This window comes from Doryrhamphus excisus, linkage group LG2, assembly GCF_037039965.1.
Source record: "Doryrhamphus excisus strain RoL-2023G ecotype Guam linkage group LG2, RoL_Dexc_Guam_v1.1, whole genome shotgun sequence".
Classification (NCBI taxonomy): domain Eukaryota; kingdom Metazoa; phylum Chordata; class Actinopteri; order Syngnathiformes; family Syngnathidae; genus Doryrhamphus; species Doryrhamphus excisus.
Window position 1 is genome coordinate 28,433,251 of NC_136358.1, and position 20,181 is coordinate 28,453,431.

The 20,181-nt window shown below is 42.6% G+C and overlaps 3 protein-coding genes across 9 annotated transcripts; 1 reads left to right on the plus strand and 2 right to left on the minus strand.

Moving 5' to 3' along the window:
* Window positions 1-334: 334 nt before the first annotated feature.
* fam234a (family with sequence similarity 234 member A) lies at window positions 335-5,381 on the minus strand. 3 transcript variants are annotated; one of them, XM_058061402.2, is made up of 12 exons: window positions 5,209-5,381; window positions 4,423-4,724; window positions 4,242-4,352; window positions 3,988-4,170; window positions 3,112-3,236; window positions 2,843-2,978; window positions 2,624-2,756; window positions 2,404-2,544; window positions 2,066-2,144; window positions 1,562-1,714; window positions 1,377-1,479; window positions 335-1,090 (listed from the first exon to the last, which is right to left on the minus strand). In XM_058061402.2, the coding sequence occupies exons 2-12, from the start codon at window positions 4,688-4,690 to the stop codon at window positions 873-875; spliced, it is 1,650 nt and encodes a 549-aa protein (XP_057917385.2). In that variant the 5' UTR covers window positions 4,691-4,724; window positions 5,209-5,381; the 3' UTR covers window positions 335-872. The 3 variants fall into 3 exon arrangements, with proteins under 3 accessions (XP_057917385.2, XP_057917387.2, XP_057917386.2); XM_058061404.2 differs by having other exon boundaries at window positions 2,843-2,975; window positions 5,209-5,373; XM_058061403.2 differs by having other exon boundaries at window positions 4,423-4,727; window positions 5,209-5,308.
* A 240-nt stretch (window positions 5,382-5,621) lies between these two features.
* luc7l (LUC7-like (S. cerevisiae)) lies at window positions 5,622-11,772 on the plus strand. Of its 4 annotated transcripts, XM_058061406.2 has the most exons (11): window positions 5,633-5,845; window positions 7,163-7,233; window positions 7,561-8,292; window positions 8,676-8,774; window positions 8,869-8,979; window positions 9,063-9,206; window positions 9,297-9,473; window positions 9,554-9,642; window positions 9,724-9,753; window positions 9,835-9,996; window positions 10,819-11,772. In XM_058061406.2, exons 4-11 carry the CDS (start codon window positions 8,679-8,681, stop codon window positions 10,931-10,933), a joined length of 924 nt encoding a protein of 307 aa, XP_057917389.2. In that variant the 5' UTR covers window positions 5,633-5,845; window positions 7,163-7,233; window positions 7,561-8,292; window positions 8,676-8,678; the 3' UTR covers window positions 10,934-11,772. The 4 variants fall into 4 exon arrangements, with proteins under 4 accessions (XP_057917390.2, XP_057917389.2, XP_057917388.2 ...); XM_058061407.2 differs by lacking the exon at window positions 7,163-7,233 and having other exon boundaries at window positions 5,622-5,845; window positions 8,198-8,292; XM_058061405.2 differs by having other exon boundaries at window positions 7,163-8,292.
* LOC131109423 (epidermal growth factor receptor kinase substrate 8-like protein 1) lies at window positions 11,481-19,790 on the minus strand. Of its 2 annotated transcripts, none has more exons than XM_058061393.2 (19): window positions 19,690-19,790; window positions 18,811-18,856; window positions 18,583-18,741; window positions 18,374-18,523; window positions 18,218-18,297; window positions 16,460-16,572; window positions 16,339-16,385; window positions 16,137-16,260; window positions 15,978-16,066; window positions 15,835-15,909; window positions 14,472-14,620; window positions 14,095-14,239; window positions 13,477-13,541; window positions 13,290-13,398; window positions 13,088-13,213; window positions 12,852-12,996; window positions 12,493-12,658; window positions 12,172-12,304; window positions 11,481-12,092 (listed from the first exon to the last, which is right to left on the minus strand). In XM_058061393.2, the coding sequence occupies exons 2-19, from the start codon at window positions 18,838-18,840 to the stop codon at window positions 12,006-12,008; spliced, it is 1,992 nt and encodes a 663-aa protein (XP_057917376.2). In that variant the 5' UTR covers window positions 18,841-18,856; window positions 19,690-19,790; the 3' UTR covers window positions 11,481-12,005. The 2 variants fall into 2 exon arrangements, with proteins under 2 accessions (XP_057917376.2, XP_057917374.2); XM_058061391.2 differs by having other exon boundaries at window positions 13,477-13,544.
* Between the last annotated feature and the right edge of the window lie 391 nt (window positions 19,791-20,181).

A 20,181-nucleotide genomic window follows, 5' to 3' on the forward strand; every position in this document is an offset into this window, starting at 1 on the left:
ATGACCAAATTGAATTGGTATTTTAAAGGGGAAGAGCTAGCTAACAATGCACATATATTTCAACTCAAATAAATACATTTAACCCTCAAGAGAATACTTAAAATTCACATTCAACCCTGACAAAAAATGCCAGTTTCAATGACAAAAAGTCAAATTTTAAGTCTCTTAAAAACTACTTCAGCCTCAACTATTGAACTATTTTAACACTTTAACGCCAGCATGTCTACATAACGTATTTAAGCTTTAAAAAAAACTCACCTGAACACAAACAATTAAAACATTAGGTACATTTCACAAAATAATTAAATCAGTTTAATACAAATAGTCCCAGATATTGTCTTAAAATCGTTTTATTCTTAATCAAATTCAAATAGGATACTTAACCCAAGCTCTACTTAAAGGCCAACATTTTTCAGTATATTCTTATACAAAACAAATAACCCAATTAATTTTTTTTCCTTAATACTTGTAATGTAATGTAGTGCACAGATTCCTATATTTAACCATGATTTTAAGGCTGTTCTAGTATGAAATATACAGCAAATGACCCAAGTGCTATAAAACAATTGCATAGCTCTGCATAGGAATCCAGCTTTTGGTAAGTAAAAAAAAAAAAAAACAAAAACATTGCATTGTTGTGAAAAAGTGCAAGACGTAAAAGTACAGCAAAGTCATGATGAGTTTGTCAGCAGGAGTGAAACAGCAGGTCTTTGGACTTGTAGGATGCATGGAGCTGAAATCAAACGTTTGTTTGCAGCAGGGAGGTTAGAACCTATTCAGCCACCACATATTTGTAAATGGAGGACATACTTGGGTTTAAATAACAAAAAAAGTGAATGGCGCTGCTGTCTTATTACTTGTTGGCTGACACGTCAATTGTCGCTGAATCTGAGCCTGTTAAAGGCCTCTTTTATGTCGTTGTCGTCGGTTGTGGACTCCTTGTCGGGATCGCCTATCGGGATCACCTTACTCTGAGGCACGTCGTGCTTGAGCTTCCATTTGTTGAGAACCACGGTGCCTGCGGCGTCTCCGGTCCCAGGACCTGTCAGTAGGACGAAGGCGGCGTGGCGCCCTCGCTCCATCAACGTAGCTACAAATAAAAACGGTCACGCAATGTAGCATTATTTGACCGCATGTGCTTTGTTGTAAGACAACTACAACGTATTCCACCTGACGGCTTGCGATTTATCACCCTTTGTCTTCTGATCAAATTCACAAAAACTGCTACATTGAAGATAATATAGAGTTCAGTGAGTATTGCAGTGTAGTACTTCCTGGTCTCATTGATTTAACATTACTGATGCACAGCACTCGAGCGGCTGAATGAACCATCAGAACACACTGCTTAAATAAAGCAGGCATAATGTATAACATACCTTTGAATGTAACGATGTGTTCCATAACATTTTCAGACTCCAGGAGAAGGTTGGAATACAGAGGATGCAGCATATATGAACGATGGTCACCACTGAATACCACCTAAAGGAACACGCGTGTACATCAGCTTATCAGCAGTGTCTTTTTTCACCCCCCCCCCCGCCATGCGGTTGTGTGGACTTACAGACGAGTTGTCCTTGGTGGGCAGCAGCCCCCAGAAGACAAAGATGGAAATGGAGTTGGTGGTGTATATAGAAGCGGGTCGAGGCAGGTGGGGACTGGCCAGAAGGTCCACGCTCCACAGTATGTCGCCGGTCTTGCCGTCTAAAATCAACACCTTGCATGCCAAACGGGATGTGAGTTCAACTCCACGGTGCATTTTGTAGAAAGTCAAAATAAAAGTAAGGAAAATAAAAATAATATAAAAGTGGCAGGTGCTGTTCAGAAAAAGTGTATATATATGTACATCAAAAACATTAACCTTTACAGTAACAATGTACCTGCACATATTGTACCCGTGTTTCACATGAATGGATGCATTTCAAATAAGTCCCGTATTGCACATTTTGAAGCTTATCGTACATAACTGAGGTTTTAGTATTGCAGTATTGTTCATTTTTAATTGTTAATTGCAGTGATGGCTTCGGGAAAGAAGCTGTGACTATAATTCAGAGTGTTTGCAACCCACCGTCTTGGTGTTGCCGCTCATGTCCTCAAGCACAACATCAGGTACGCCATCTTTGTTGAAGTGTCCAAAGGACGGCTCCCTGATAAGACATCACAGGAAACACAGCTTTGTCACCTTTTCCCATCATAAATATCTTCAAATGACAATTTTTAGCAATACGGTTTCCTCCTTTGGTGACTCCAAATTGTCCATAGGTATGAATGTGAGTGTGAATGGTTGTTTGTATGTGCCCTGTGATTGGCTGGCCACCAGTAGACCCTCACAAGGAGCCAAACTGGATGTTTATTTTTACTTGACAGCTCTTGGATTGAATTGCGCAGATGTCAAACTGCAATTACCTGACGACTGACGTGGTATTAAAAAGCCACAGGAGCTGTAATGTCTTCCCATCGATTAAAGCCACCTCGCCGCCTGTAACCGCCAGTAGGTTGGACGAATCTGAGTCGCCTGTTCTTGCCACGTGCCTCAACGAGTCAGACCTGCAGCATAGAATCAAGCAAACATTAGTTTCATGAAAAACAACAAAAAAAAGTCATGGTTGTTAGGACTGTGGCTTACATGTAAACCGGTACCAGTCCAGATCCGGCCGCGCCCTTTCTCTCCAGGTGTTTATCCTTCTTGAGCCCCACCTCCATGCCGACTTGTGCTTTGGCGGCGATGTTCCGCAGTGCCAGTCCATACAAGCCGGTGTCTGACGGAGACAGCGGAAACCGCTGTGAGTACCACACTTCAAATGTCGACCACAATAATTCAAGACGGGGGAGCTGCAATGCAAACCCTGTTGTAACAGCAGATAGTGGGCCCCGCCTCCGGTGTAATGGAGAAGGTGGCCGCTTGCTTCTGTGGTGTTCAGCGTCACCGTCGACCCAATTTGTACGCCGGTCTTCCCCGAGAGGAACACCAGCTGATCCTGCTGATGCATCATCATCAGTAGTGCGTTATCTTACGTACATACATAAGCACCCAACCACAATAACACTAATAATACAGTTAGTGTATTATTATTATTATTATTATGCACATGATTGTACTTTTTTTTTTTTTACCTGCGTGTTATCGGTTGCTACCAAGGCGACATCGCTGACCTTATCCCCATTTAGGTCTGGCACACTGAGCACAGGCACACGGCCGTGCAGACCAGGAGTCCGAGGCTGCTGCCACTTGATCTCACCTGACGGGACATGCGTTACGTAGATATTTTTTAAATGACTAACAAATACAAAAGGTGCCAGTGACGGCAAAGAGAAGTTAGGAATGTTAAAAAAAAAAAAAAAGTACAAATACCATGCTTCCATCAGGCATCACCAAATGGCGAGTCATTCATTCATTTTCTACCGCTTTTCCTCACGAGGGTCGTGGGGGGTGGAATTCAACCCTGGTCTCCTAGCTGTGAGGTCTGCGCGCTAACCACACGATCACCGTGCAGCCCTAAATAATAATGTAACTTTGTATATTTTTTATTTGTGGAGTTTGCGTTTTTTTTTTTTCCCGGGTATTCCAGGTTCCTCCCACATTCCAAAAACATGCTAGGTTAATTGGCAACTCCAAATTGTCCACAGGTATGAATGTGAGTGTGAATGGTTGTTTGTCTATATGTGCCCTGTGATTGGCTGGTGTACCCCGCCCCTCGCCCAAAGACGGCTGGCATAGGCTCCAGCATATCGGCGACCAAAGTGAGGATAAGCGGTGTAGAAAATGGATTGATATAATTGTTTGACCTCCATATTTTTTAGCTAATATTCTAGAATGGATGTAATTGAACCCAGGTCTCCTAGCTGTGAGGTCAGCGCGCTAACAACTAGACCGCCATGCCGCCCTCAAATGGCGAGTCATTTTGCTTTATTTGTGTTTTATTATACAGCTGTTCACATCTTTAGGACTATATATACGTATATATTGACATCTAAGATGAGCACCCCTACCATTGGATTTGTCCAGAGCTGACAGTTGATTGGAATGGGACAGCAGACAGTCCCATTTCCTGTCGGCGTTTTTGTCCAGCCCACACTGGGCCCAGTGGAAGTCAGGCTCCAGTGGACGCTCCCACAGGGTTTTTCCATCCGTCCCATCCACTGCCAACATGAAAAGACACGGAGAGGGCAGACCTAGAGCACAAAGAGTCGGTGTGAATCATGACCCAAAAAAGAAAAGCCACAATGCTCGGAATGCGTCTTACCTGCATTGTCACATGTATTGTTGGTACTGGCTGATGTGCTCTTGAGAACAAGCATGATGTCCATCACTTTGTCTTTGCTTGCATCATCAAATGCTAAAAAGTCATAGGTTTCTGCAGCGAAAAAGAAGTAATATTACATACCAAACGAACGCTGTTAGTAACAAATAAACAAAATACACACCCGCGTCCGAGAAGGTCCTGTTCCATGAGGCCATATACTGTGGTCTGACGGGACAGGGGATGATGAAAGAGAAGGCAAAGACCACAGTCAGGCAGAGGAACAAGGACAGGAAGAAGACCGCCGTCCTCCACTGGGTGAGTTTGGAAAGACCGAGGACTTCCTTGCAGCCCTTTTTCAGTTCTGTTTCCGGCGGCGCTGATCCCATCTCCACGCCATCCTCACCTCTCTTCAGAGGATCGCCCTCAGTGGGACAGTCCGTGGTCTCCATCACTCCTTTAGTGCATCATCAGCCACTGATTGATCTGCTTGACATAAGAATGAATCTATGCAAGATTAAACTAATAATAACTGGTTTGTAGTGCGCATGTCAGTCCAGATGATTCGGTTGCTCCCACCTTTGTAAACTGGGGCCTATTGAGGCAAGCCAACACTCCAGAGACTTCCCAACATAACAAACGATGACTAGCTCAACTTGTTTGTTGTGTACATGCGTGTACACAACGTAGATATAACTGTAATAAATCAGCTTTTCAGTATCCTGTAATTATCAAGCTGATTAATCAAACAGTACGACGGTTAGCTGTGCTAATGATGTAAATGTTAGCTACTTAATAGAGTGAACTTGTTTAGCTTTGGAAAGTTCACGGTTAACGTTCAGCTAACTTGTTGAGTTATGGGCACACCAGCACGACAGCTATAAATACAAGTTGCCACTAAAGCTTCTGTCATTTGAAAGTGACTAAGAAAATTACACAAACTTACAAAATTGGACTCGTTTTTACCCACCTTCAGGTGTCGAGTTTAGAGTGCTTCGTTCCTGTTGCTAAACCCAGGTAGGACGGGTAGGCTTGGCAAGGCTGTTAAGAAAGAAATCACAGACACACTGATAAAATTTCAGCCCTGATTTTGTCTTTCAGGTGCCGCTCCCTGTGTAAAAAGTTACGAATTGTAAACCACAGTAGATTTGTTTGTACCTATCGTAATCAATTAGATAACGTGTTGAATTACATGTACTTGGGAAATGCACAGGCAATTAATTGACAGAGCTAGTTTACAGAGGTCGCCTTGAAAACAAAATTTGGGACAAATACATTCTCTAAACTCGTCTCTGATGGGATCATACGCTTACTCTACAGCATTGTGATTGGTCAATTCCACAAAGCTCGCGGTCCCTGTAAGGTCTCTAAGCGGAACATTGAGACAACGGGGTTCGACGTAACTTCCCCTAACAAAAAAGACGACTAACGAACGTCTCGAAGCGGCGATGCCCGGAGGAACGAGTATTTTAAAAACAAAAAAATAACAACCAACACCAATCCCTGTTGCCTTCTTTTTATACAGCGCGAAGGGACAGCCACGACTATGTCCGCCCAAGCTCAAATGAGAGCTTTGCTCGACCAGCTCATGGGAACAGCGAGGGATGGTGAGTTTTCTGTTGCATGCTAGCTTGAGCTAGCTCGTTAGCCAAGATGGAGCCAGTGGTGAGACAGGCTTGTGTTGGCGTGTGATGGACAGGCCTGCATGAATGGACATATATTTCTGAGGGCTGAATTAATATATTTGCGTGTGGTATAATTGAAAATAACTCCAGAGTTTGATGTTTGTATCCATAATGGCGATATTTCAATTCAAACAATGTATCTCCGTCTTGGTAGCGGACAAGTCATGTTATTTCCATTTTAGCCATAGTTAGCAATCAGCTAACAGTGCGAGTATATCATGGAACCAAACGACACTTGTAGATAAACCACACATACCTTCCTGAAGTTATGACAAACACCAATTTGTCTTTGAAACAAAATTTTTAAAATTATTACGTTTTGACGTTTTCATAGTACCATGTCATTTAAGTGACGTGTTATTAGCTTTACACAATTCCATCATTTAGAGTAAACGCAAATTACTTGTTTATGTAAATCCTATTCTCATGCCATATTATACTATATGATTAATAAACATCTCACATAAACACTTGATACATTTATTTGCACAGTATACGTGGTGTATTAATAAGTTGCCACACTAAATACATTTATTTGCATTAACTTATATGTATGTTTGAAGTACATGTTTTCCATTGCTATGACAATACATTTACAGCTTCTATTGTTTGTGTAAAAGCTCACTGTTGCATGAAAGAGCAACTCTATCCGATTAGTTTGTGCCGATGTGACTAATACTACAGTCACTACAGGAAGGTTCTTGGGATTTGTTTTGTTTTTTGACAGGTAGACACACTGCCGGATTAGTTGTATCCAACGAAAAATGATATGACTGACCTATAAATGTTGCTAGAATGTTGTATTCTCGAATTTAATTGATGCCAGTGTTTCAGATAATGAGGTTTGTCAGTTTGCCCACTGTCTGCTGTTACCACAGGACTTGCATTGTAACTCTGTCTCTTTTAATTATTGTGTTATAATATATGCACCTCAAAGTGACGACACCCTCGCTTGGTACCCCTTTCAACACAATCACCCGTGTATGAAATCGGTGTGAAAATTAAGGCGATTTATGCTACGGTTTACAGTCATTCGGATACAAACAACATACAAATTAGTTAGGTAGGGAAAATAAAAAAAGGTTCATCTTAAATTAAATTTTTAGTGGATCATCCGTACAATAAGCGTGAGTGAGTTTGTGGGTGTATGTATGTGTGATGTGATAATCAGCACATTCTTCCCATGCATATGTTGCATACAAACTGAACAATTGTGGCCCCTTTATTTTATTCATTAAGGTTCAGTGTATCTTTGCCAGCCTACATCAATCTGCAAAGGAGTTGCAGAAAAGCCTCATGTTCATCGAGCCGTGAGTCACACATAATTTTTAAAGCTGTTATGATGAATATCCAAGCAGTACATGTTTGCCTTTCGGAAGTAAGTGTAGCCTGTTTTTTTTTTTTAATTTTAATTTTAAGACATACACATTGGTAATTTCTTGAATGGCAAATACAATTTGGAGTAGTGCTAAGCTGCTTGAGCTAAGACGCCTGGTCGCGCTGAATGAACACAAGTCACATCTCAGCATACTAGTCTTTTTTTTTTTTTCCTACAGGCAATTTTCAGACGAGACAAACACTTTTACACACATAATTTTCGATCTGACTCTTGTATGACTCCCAACTTCTTACCACAGGTTTGGCAGGAAAACTGTTCCCATTTTTACTTTCCCACAGCGGGTTTAAAATTCTGCAGCTGAGGGCTTGAAGATGCAGAAGGGTACAGTATGTGGTGGAGATCGCAGTGTGTATAAACCTACTTTTGCTTTTTTTTTTTTGTCAATGTATCATGTCTGTAAATGGCTTGGCTGGAACAAATGATGACACCTATGTGTTGAAATGTCATGTGTAAAAAAAAAATTTTTTAAAGCCCATTTGCACACGTACCTGTATCTCAGGCGCTACACGGGAAGGGGGACATTCATCCATAAAACAAGACAAACCGACAGTTGAGGCTCTGTTAGTGTTGTATTGACATTGAGGCCCGGGTAAGTTTGCCACCAGAAATAGCAGCAAGCATCATACAATGAGGCCATGCAGAGCCTTCAGCTTCTCACTTACACAGAGAGGCAGTTCTAGTAAAGTTCTTTTCACATGCTAATGACCAACAAGATTTTTTTTTTTTTTTAAACAATGGGCTCAAACTGTTTGAATGCAGCTATTGTGACACATATACGACACATTCATGTATTATGCAGTGGCAGTCAGATATGTCAAAAGTCTGACACCCCACTGACAAATATGTCTAATTGGATGTCTTTTGGACTATTTCAGGGGATGAAACGCGGCAGAGGGTCAAATTTACGGATGACAGAGTCTGCAAAAGCCACCTGCTCAACTGCTGTCCACACGACATTTTGTCGGGAACTGTAAGTGGCAATGTTGGGGGAGCTGAAAGATTGCTGTTCTTAAGTGGGGAACCTATTAAAAAGCAATTGGTATTACATTTCTATTACAGTGTACTGGCATTACACTCGAGTTGAACTGCTTGAGTTTTCAGTGTCTGCTCCCAAAGTTTCGGATGACACCCCTAAAATTTGTTGGGGTCCACTGTGTGGCTAATAAAAAAAAAAGTTAGTCTGGATCCATAAATACTGCAAAGTTTGTATAGGGTGTTTAATTATTGAAATTTTACAGTGAATAACGTATCAATGGCAGTGGAATGTGGGCCTATGACTGTATGTAGTCTCATAGTGGTAGATACTGCACTCAACTAATTGATCAAATGAAAACGATTGTGATTTGTGTTTAGCGCATGGACCTGGGAGAGTGCACCAAGATTCATGACCTGGCACTCCGAGCCGACTATGAAATCGCCTCGAAGGAGAAAGACTTGTTTTTTGAGCTTGATGTAAGTGTTTTTGCAACTCGCACTCATGCCTAACTAGTGACTGAACAACTTGCTCTTATAATGGCTTTGTTGTTTCTCCCCCCCGCCCCCAAAGGCGGTGGATCACTTGGAGTCGTTTATCGCCGACTGTGACCGCAGGACAGAGCTGGCGAAGAAACGCCTAGCAGAGACCCAAGAAGAGATAAGTGCTGAAGTGGCAGCAAAGGTTTGTTAAAATCAAATACGAGTGCCACAGTGTCCTGTTTTGTTGTTCTCCTGGGTGACAAATAAGACCATGTGACGCCGCAGGCAGAGAAGGTCCATGAGCTGAACGAGGAAATCGGAAAGCTCCTTGCAAAGGCGGAACAACTCGGAGCCGAGGGCAACGTGGACGAATCTCAGAAGGTTCTGCAGGAAGTGGAGAAGGTCCGCAGTCGGAAGAAGGATGCAGAGGTGAGGCTGACGCGCACACTTCACTTCGTGAAGCATCCTCCTCAGAAGTGTTTTGACTTTATATAAACTGATTTGTTTATGTTCTTGCAGGAAGAGTACAGAAACTCTATGCCTGCCTCCAGTTTCCAGCAGCAGAAATTGCGCGTTTGTGAGGTGTGCTCTGCTTATCTGGGTCTCCACGATAACGATCGCCGTTTGGCTGATCATTTCGGGGGAAAGCTCCACCTCGGCTTCATCCAAATCAGAGAGAAACTGGACCAACTAAAGGTGTGCATTAAAACTCAGTATGCCTCTCCAGACACAAGACACGCCTCACGGTTTCAAAACTTCTTTATTGTTATCATTAGAAAACTGTTGTGGACAAGCAGGAGAAACGCAACCAGGAGCGCCTGAAGAGACGGGAAGAAAGGGAGAAAGAGGAAAAGATGAAAAAAAGGTGAATGCCCTTATTACAATTTCTACCATGTATGTGCGCGTATGTTTATGTTTATTTCAACATCATGTACTCTTCTCATAGGACAAGGTCCCGCAGCAGAGAGCATAAAAGGTACCAAAATTCATTTGGCCTGTTTGGAATCGGTCCTGCTTGAATCTTCCCTCCGGGCTGAAACCACTACTTTCTTTGTAGGTCTCGTTCTCGTGACCGAAGGAGGCGCCGCTCACGTTCCTCATCACGAGACAAGCGCCGCTCACGATCCCGTTCCCGGGAGAGGAAGAGGCGACATCGCAGCCGGTCCGGCTCCCGCAGCCGAGGACACCGTCACAGCCACGAGCAGAGCTCCAGACACAAGTACACGCCATGATGAATATCCTCACTATCACAATATTGTTGGAATAATAGATAGATTTCATCAATCTGTTTATAAAGTAAGGCCTTTTAAATGAGTATCTGATAAACAATTATGACCTGAACATAAGATGTTTTTTTCCATTTCAGAAAAATGTCTTAAAAAGTAATACTACATTATATTTATAGAGATCCTTTGATAAACTTTAGACGCAAAACAGCAAAATAACAGTATAAAATGAAAACCAAAAAGCAGACTTCAAAACAAATGTGTATCCAAAAGGCAAGATTATAAAAATTGCAATGTGCAATGTTTTACTAACTATATGTTTTAACGAGTTAGTCAAAGATCTTGCCCTATTTTGATGGTTTTAAAACACTACCGAAACTTCTTTTCCTAGGGTGCATTGATACACATAGTACTTATGCTAGCTCCGTCAACAATTAGCGGCATAGATAACAGCGACAACACTTAAAAGATGTCCGCTCTCCTGGGGATGGCTGTGTCTTCCAGCACAAGACGTGTCCTCAAGTCATCAGGTAAAAAAAATGCAGGGTTGGGATGGAACTTGGCAACCGTCTGTCTTGGTAGGGAGCAGCACGTACCATTCCACCAACAGAGACCGACCCCATGGATCGCGGGGCCCTACACACAGCACTTCTGATCTGTGTTATCTGCAGCAGCATTAAATGTTTCGCGTATAAAATTTGGCAGATGAGTTTGGCATCATGAAATTGTGGTGAAATAATAAATTAAAAAATATATATTTGTAAATTGGAACTGTTGTTAAAGTATCGAAACTCTCCGTGTGGCTTTCAAACCAGGTCATCCAAAGACCACGAGCGCTCATCCAGAGACAAGTCACGGGAGCGCGATCGGCGGGACGGCGTGAACGGCAGGTCGGACTCTCGCAGGGCAGATGACAGAGAAAACCTGTGAGGTCCCATTGTCCATTTATCCTCACCACACACACACACACACACACACCATGCACACACACACCATGCACACCCCTGTGTGTCCTTCACCCATTTGTCCATTTACCAGCCACAAAATATTCCTTATAGTCCTCCATAGACTTTTTTTTCTTTTGCTTTTATTTGACATGAATATTGTATGAAGCCACCTCTCATCAGCCTGGTTGCAGTTGACCAGCTCTACGGTTGGGTGGATTTTCTTTATCCACTAATCGGTAACGTCAATAGAGAAACATTATTCGGTGTGCTTTTTTTTTTAAAATTGTTTATTATACAGAATACTACTTACATTTGGAGTGTCTCGAGTATGAAAGACACTATCCCCCGGTAGATCACATATCTTACTTTTTTTTTTGTAACTTTCTGTACTCTGCTTGATCAATGCCCTTTCAAAGTCTTAGGAGCCCTAATAAGTGATTTAAAGTTTCAGCATGTCGGGTATATTTTCTCTTTCAGTCAAGTCTGATTTTATGTTGCCAGTCAGTAGCCACGGCCGTTTATGTGGAGGGGTGTTTGTCTAGTTTAAAGATCATTTGTTGGAACTGTTTCCGAGTGTTTTATCATGTTTTGTAAGTTGATTTAAAATAGATACAACTGTCGACCTTTATAAGATTTGAGTTGACATGTGAAGCAGAAAGTGAAGATTGTCGGACGCACTAGACTGAACTGCTTTGTAATGAATTGCAAACAGATTGTAAAGGTGCATTGCTTTACATATAATGTGTGGGTGTCATCTTGTTGCGCTCTGATCCATTGAGGGGGGAAAAAAGTAAATTAAACCACATTAAAGTCTTTATTGCATATTGGTCGTTTCTTGCCTTCATTTGGTTGAGGCATTGTTGAATAAGTCTTATATTACTATTAAGTTAATAGTACAATTTACAACAACTTATAAGTTAGCACAGAGCCTACTGTATTCAATACAGTTGCGCCACTGCCAAAAATGAAGTGCTGCAAGATGATCTTCACCCACATTTTCCAGGTATGTATATGTTTATATATAATACTATATAGTCCATCTATTATACTACATCTCACAAAGTGCTGCTCTCTAATTTAAGATCCACCTTCATTTTCTGTTTCTCCATGACTGCTTCCAGCTCTGTGGCCCTTCGAGCGTCCTGCAGACAGGAAACGAGTACAGTTTTACGACCAATGGATGGCGCCGGAGGCCACAAGAATCTGCATCAACAAAGTCACCTCAAGCAGCGCTCGCTGCACCGCCAGCTGGCTGTAAACTCTTGCCCCTTCGTGTGGAATAACTCTGCGGAGCTCCTCCTTGTTGAGGGAGAAGAGCTGAGCACCTGTTAGGACTCCCAAACATGACACCGTCCTAAAGGGAACACACAAATACCACAAATTTACACACCATTTCTGTATGCAATAAATTAGATATGCAAAATACACAAAAAGGAAAAATGGCGCCCTCTGGCAGGATTTTGCCGTCCCTGCATTTAATGACCACTGGCTCACTTTGATTGTGACTCCACGTGGTTATAAAATGTCAAAGGTTAGACTCACGATTCACTGAAGCCTTTCCCTCTCAGCCACTCCATCACCTCCTCTGGGGCAGAGTGGTAGTCGAGAGGAAGGGAGGTCTCCATGGATCGAGGGATGACCAGAGGCTTGCTGCTGTTGGCCTTCCCATTGGTCAGCCTCTGGAGCAGCTCGTCATTCACCATCATGACTGCAAAGATCATTTCATGAAGTATTTACACGGGAAACAGTACAGTATACACGACACTATTCAACAACGGCATCCTTCCCTCAAATCTCTTTGTCCACTTCATTAGGTACACAAGCTACTGAGCATCTGAGATGAAGTGTTCCTTACTGCATGATGACCACAATGTATCCCACCAAGCATCCCTACTGTGTACCTTTGTCGTTGTCCTCTGCCGCAGGTATGTGCTGGTTATAGGTGGGCACGCTGTGCGGCCGCAGGAAAGGGGGGTTCTGAGGTGCAGCAGGTGGGTTCGGTGGCACAGTGGTGAAAGTCTTTGCAAGCGGGGGTGCGGGCGGAGCCTGCAGAAAGTGGATATTTTTAATTCAGGAAGTCAGGTATAACACTTTAAGAAGCATGCTTATATATGTTCTTTTGCCACGTGTGCCTCACCTGAGGCGGCCTGGTGTTGACGGGACTCTCGACGTGGGCCATGGGCTCCAGGATGTTGAACGGAACAAAGCCAACCTGGTTGAAGCGATTGCGACACTTCCACCAGCGCTTGGATGACTCGAGCACCTGGCACACAAACAGGAAATGGAACCCCCAGACAGGAAATTGAACCTTTTGGTGAGTAAAGCAGCCTCATGTATACCTCCAGGGTCTCCCCTTGTTGGACGGAAAGCTCAGTGCTGTTCCTGGCGATGAAGTCGTAACTGCAGCTGTAGATTTTTTCCGGTGCTGGGACGTGTCCTGTGTTGTCTCTGTATTGAGGAAGAGAAGATGCATGCTCACATTGATGCAAGTGGGCATCATTATGAGTTCTTTACAAGTGGACCTACGGTTCATCATTGACGTGACTGTTAGGAATCTGGAGTTGCTGCTGTTGCTGTTGCTGCAGTTGCTCCTGCTGCCAACACCAGGACACATACACAAGTCCCATTAGTGATGGTATTTTGAGATGGTTTAAAATTCATCTGATTTGGCAAAAGCGAGATTCTTTTTCTACCATTTTTTCTGGGTACTCTGGTTTACATTAATTGGCGACTCTTTGATTCACACAAAACGGATATATCTAATGTTGCATAATGCATAAAGTGTTTTTTTCCCCCCATCCAACAGTCAGGGATTGTTATGACAAAAGAAAGTGGAACATTATGGAAATGATTTCCATCCATCCACCTTCTAAATATGTTTTAAAACAGTATCAGAGTCCCCTGAACATGAAATAACACCCCTATAGTCACCTTTACACTTGCATTACCGCATAGTAGACACACTAAGACATCCATCCATCAATTTTCTATGCCGCTTATCCTCTCTATGGTCACGTGTATCCAATACAATATTGCAGAATCTCTAACTTCAAATGTCCTTAGCTTTTGTGTTGTACTTTTTACACAGTTGTCATATTTTGACTAATTGCTCAAAATGCGCAACCCATATCCGGCATTCCATACCTCTTGTTTGACTCGGAGGGCTTCATGTTTGTGCTGTGACTCGACCGGATCCTCCCAAACCTGCCCGTCTGCCCTGAACGTCTCTGGCTGCCAGCCGTCGAGGAACACGGGGGTGTATGGAGCTATGGGGCCTTTGAGCTCGGAGCTGAGAGCAGAGACGTTAAAACATGATTTTGTTTGCTTGCACTGCATCATACCGAGTGCTGTTTCTATTACTTTTAGCCATGTATGGTAACCATATATACAGTTTTACTTCACTTACTGTACTTTACATGAAAAAACAATGTCAAGGTGATAAAACAAGTCTTATTTTCCCAGCAGCACCCTGGACGACCTTTGCTAACCCCCAGAAATGCCCGTTGCTGACCGCTACTGACCGAGAATGCGTCCAGTTGGGACCGAGTGACACCCACAGTTGCCTCTCCTCCACATTCAGGTTGTCGTTTAACAGGGAGACAGCAGCGGTGGTCAGGGCGGGGCTGGATATGGAGGCCCCGAGTGCTGGTCCCCCTGTGGTCTTCACCATCTGGATACACCCAGATAAGACAACGCCACTGTTCACACACACGCCCTTGTCTGACAAAGTTGCATTTAATTCGCTTCTCACACCCCCACACATTTCAGAAAGCAGCTTGTTATATCTTCTCAAGACAATACTCTTCAAAAGTAGTCAGTGTGCAGCTTTTATAACAGTGGAGATTTACTATGCACTGATAATGAGTCAATACACATTCATTATTGTCTAAATAGCTGGCAACACAAGTGTGTACCAAGATAATTGTTTATGTCCAATCAACCACAGTGGGCTACTTAAGTGCTGCTGGCACCGGGGAGCTGTGGTTCATTCATGATTCCCAACATGTCCTGTGAAGCAGAGCATGATCCCCTCAACTTGGGACCAACAGCAGTTTTCCGACAAAATACTACTTACTAACCCAATATGCTTTATAACTGACTTTACAAGCCGCACATGGACTACTTTAATATGAGCTAGCTAACAATGGGCGTCATGGGAAATACCTATTTTGACGCAAAAGCCCTCACAAATAAACCGAAGAAAAAAAACGCCAACAGTGTTCCATTTACATAACTGACTTGTATATTAACTAAACAACAGCCATATTATTATTGTCGCAGCTAGCATGAAAAATGTTGTATGAGTCGGACTAACACGATGCATCACTAATCATAATAAGAGTGGATACCCAGCTCTCAATTTGGCTACAAAGACTCAACAAAATGCTGGTTTGCTGTCAGCATTTTGTACCCGAGGACTGGAGCATATGTCTTGTGCTGGAAGATACAGCCATCCCAAGGAGAGCGGACATCAAAAGTGTTGTTGTTGACAGAACTAGCATAAGTATGTGTATCAATGCAATGTAGGAAATAAGTTTTGGCAGTGTTTTAAATCATTATGATCAATCTACACTGATGATAACATGTAATAGTTGCAGTATCTTGCCGTATTTTTGATAATGTAAAATATTTCCGAATTGATTTAGCCCAGGAGCTCATGCTACTTCCGTTAACAGCATGGCGCTAACTACGTCGGCTTATGTAAATGTTAGGGCTACAGTGCCCTATTCTATTTATGGAATACCTTTGGTGTAAATATGGTAATATTAGGTGATTACTAGATAATATTATTTTAGAACACGATATTAGTTTTTTGTTGTTGTTGAAAGTGAGCCATAATAGCAACCAGAGGTGTAGAATTGGTTTAAAAAGATTTGGACTCACCATATCCAGAGGTTTGAACACATGATGAACAAGCTCCTCTGATGAGGGATTGGCTATGGATGATTTTAAACGAGCCTAGGAGTAAAAAAACATATCTGCTTTATTCCAGCAAACGAGTAAAATTGATCTTTTTGAATACAAACCAACAGGCTGAAGCAATATCTGAACTTCTGGAAGATATTGATGAACTCCTCCTCGGGTGGAGGCCTGGCCCTTATGGTGAGTATATCTTCTATTTACGGAAATAACACACATGATTGTCCACTTTTCATTTGCATTCACTTATCATCACTTCGTTTTACCTTCTGCACTCTTTTTGCTTTTCTTCTTCTTCTTTCTCTGATTGAGCACCGTGGCGGCCTCGGCTGTCTGCTGCAGCTTGGACATGAAGCTCTCGATATCATCAAAACAGTGGTTGAGGATGCCCTGAAGGAAAAGAGCAATTTTTAACTCTTTTTTTGTATGACTTATATAGGTTGAGAAGATCGGAACAGGGAGGTGTACCACTTCTCTCTCGGCTTGGAGTAAGGATTTGTCTGGGCCTCCGTTTGCTGGTAAGATGATTGATAACCTATTAGTAGGCTTGATTTACAATTAAAAGACAAATAGCTTGTTGTTTTTGTACCTCTAGGTCCAGGGTAAGGTGGTGGGTTGGTGGGTGGGGGATTGGGAGCATGTGGAATCGGTGGATTTGGAATGCCATAGGGGTCAATCATGTCTGCACCGCTCTGGGAATACCTTTGGGAAGGAAAGAAGGACTTTCAACAGCAACGGTAACCTTGATGATTGTGGTGGCAGTGGCTGCTTAGTCGGCACTTTTAGTCAACGCAACACACACACACACACACACACACACACAGAGCAGGGCATATACTGGACTGTAAATAGACACAACAAAGCACAACAGTTAAATATAAGCCACAAAAGCAAGAAGGTGGTGTCCATGTCCATGTTTAGCCTCCTCTGGCTGTATGGCTGCAAACACCTGCAAGCATTCCTTGAATGACTTCCAACCAGGAAGTACTGTGTCCTGCCTTACCCTGCCAATGCTCCCTCCCCGGCTCCTTGAAAACACCGAAAAAGCAGGTAAGCCGTATCCAAACACGATCCCCCCCCTCACTATTCCGAGGACATTCTGCCGCTGTGCTCCTTGTCCCTTTTGCCAAAATGGCCAGCTTGTTTCTGTCACACCTTCTCAAGTTATGTGCAAACCAGTAGAACAGGTTTCATCTCTTCTCAGCTGTTTACACTGCTCTTTCACTCAAACACACACACACACACACACAACTGTGGCGCCACTTTGATTCAGCATAATGGCGGCAGTGAAAGGTGGAAAACAAACTGGTTAACAAGGGGGTGGCTTAGTACTTTGTTTGGATGTCAGCTGACCTCGGTGAATAATTTTGTAGCCATAACATAAATACCTTTTCTGAAGATCATTTGTTGTAGTAGCTATTATGGTTACCCTATTTAGCGACAGGCCATCTAATGTCAAGACGGGCTAGAAGAATATTAGCTAATTACCATAAATGCCTTAAAAATATGGCGGTCAAACAATTACATCAATCCATTTTCTACACTGCTTATCCTCACTTTTGTCGCTGATATGCTGGAGCCTATCCCAGCTGTCTTTGGGCGAGGGGCGGGGCACACCAGCCAATCACAAGGCACATATAAACAAACAACCATTCACACTCACATTCATACCTATGGACAATTTGGAGTTGCCAATTAACATAGCATGTTTTTGGAATGTGGGAGGAACCTGGAATACCCGGAAAAACAAAACAAAACGGGAGAACAAGCAAACTCCACAAATAAAAAATATACTAAGTTACATTATTATTCAGGGTTGCACGGTGGTCGTGTGGTTAGCATGCAGACCTCACAGCTAGGAGACCAGGGTTCAATTCCATCTCTGTGTGGAGTTTGCATGTTCTCCCTGTGCATGCGTGGGTTTTCTCCGGGTACTCCGGTTTTCTCTCACATTCCAAAAAAATGCTAGGTTAATTAGCGACTCCAAATTATCCATAGGTATGAATGTGAGTGTGAATGGTTGTTTGTCTATATGTGCCCTGTGATTGGCTGGCCACCAGTCCAGACCAGACAGCTGGGATAGGTTCCAGCAGCCCCACGACCCTCGTGAGGATAAGCGGTAGAGAATGAATGAATAAATGAATGACATAATTATTCATATACATTTAATGAAATAAAAACCCAAAATGTGCTTATAAATACAAATAATGATTCAAATATATTTCATTCTAACTTACAATATTACAATATTACTGTTATGGCAGAAATGTTCCTTGCCTGAGAAAGCACCGACAGCTGATTCTATTCTCTGGGTTATTTCGAGATAATTCCGGGATGTTGACTGTACCTGATTGGATCCTGAATGGTCTGTTTAGTCCTGTTGGATTTGGAAACAGCCTGTGTAATGTTGTCACAGATGTGCTCCGCCTGCAAGGAAGCGAAACTCCCTTCAATTGAAAAGATACTTGACGTTTCTGAGGTGACCCCGCTAGCTAGAGCTTACCTTCACTGGCTCACAGCTGAAGTAGAGAATATCCGGTTTCTTCTCACTGACGCTTTGGCTCACCAGGAGCAGAAGGGATGGGAAGAGTTCCTCTGAGTTAACGGCCTCGCATCGGAAGATGGAGTTGAAGGAGTACTTCTCTATCTCCTCCTGCATGACGCCGCACGGTCAATCTTGCGTACGTTTAATTCAAACTTCCGTATCCTTACCTTTGTTTGTATGTCTCTCAGATAAACAGCATCTGCGCCGACATCCAGCAGCATCTGTTGGCTCCACAGCTTGTTGCTTTCAGCCAGGAAGAGGAGGCGGGACCGGGCCTCCTCCACGTTCTGCACTTCTCCATTCTGGAGGGAGAAGGTGAGCAAGTGCTGCTCAAGGGAAATACATTGTCATGCAGAGTCTCTCGCTTGGCAAGTGTGTGGCGGGTACACACTCACATTGACAAAATACCGCTTGATGTTTGTCATCCTGATACGTCATCCGCTGCAGATGAAAAGATAAGTCAGTGTCATGAATTATGATTGGTTGATTAGAAACAGTTTATGTCATACTGAGCGATACCAAAAGGTACAAGTTGAGAAACTCCAAAGTGCTGGTTGGCTTCCAAGTTAATTGTAACTTTAACATATCTTCCCTATAAGGACGTAATATCCATCCATCCATCTTCTATGTTCTTCACACTTTTAATTCACAGAGCTGAAATCTCACACCAAGCATGATGATGCTTTCAAAGGATGTTCTACCTGACTTTTGAGGCATCATTTCCCAGAGCTGACCCATTTCTGCTTCAGTAACCCGGGATGAGCCTGCATGTATGAGCTGCCCCAACCAGTCTGACGGCACTACAGTATCATCCTCTTTCTGGGATCATCACGACTGGAATCGCTGGTATCACACACACTTGTCACTATCACTCCCACTTCCCTCGTTGTCAAGTTTCATGTGGATAAGTTGGTTGAATGTGGAAAATAACCCAAAATACTCATCACATTCCTTTTTTTAACAAAAACACACCATTATCTAACTGAAGCAGATTTATTTAGATGTATTTTATTTAGTTTGAAGTAAAGTATAGGTAGGGACACCAGGATGTTTGATTTCAACTAATCCCCAGTTGACAAAGACTCGGGGCAAAAATATGTGTAAAAAAATAACAATTTATCTATGCATTTAATCGTCCGACCTCATTGGACTAAAGGTGGTGTCGTTAAAATAGAACATATGGACAGAAATCTCCATGTTGATTCCCATGATGGCATTACCGTGTCTTTCTATATCCAAAGTAAGTCTTTAAAACATATATTTGGTCAACTTACCGAGGTTGACAAGCTTCAAATTCTTTATTCCAGATATTAAAAAGCATGGAAGTGTTTTTAAAGTGTGATCCGGTCCCGTGTGACTGCAGGTAGAGGACACGCCCTTGAATGTTTTAGCGAAGTGTGCCGTCCCACCCTGCACCGCCCACACTAGAAATAAAGGTGAACTCACTCACGTTCTTTGTTGTGTTGAAATACAGTTGGGGGGAAGTGACCCTAACCCTAACCCAACTCTAATAATGTAATGTAACAAAATAATTAAAATAATAAAAAAATAATAAAATAATAAGAAAAAATAAGAATAAGAAAAAATAAGAAAAATAATAAGAAAAAAATCTCTGTGTGGAGTTTGCATGTTCTCCCCGTGTATGCGTGGGTTTTCTCCGGGTACTCCGGTTTCCTCCCACATTCCAAAAACATGCTAGGTTAATTAGCCACTCCAAATTGTCCATAGGTATGAATGTGAGTGTGAATGGTTGTTTGTCTATATGT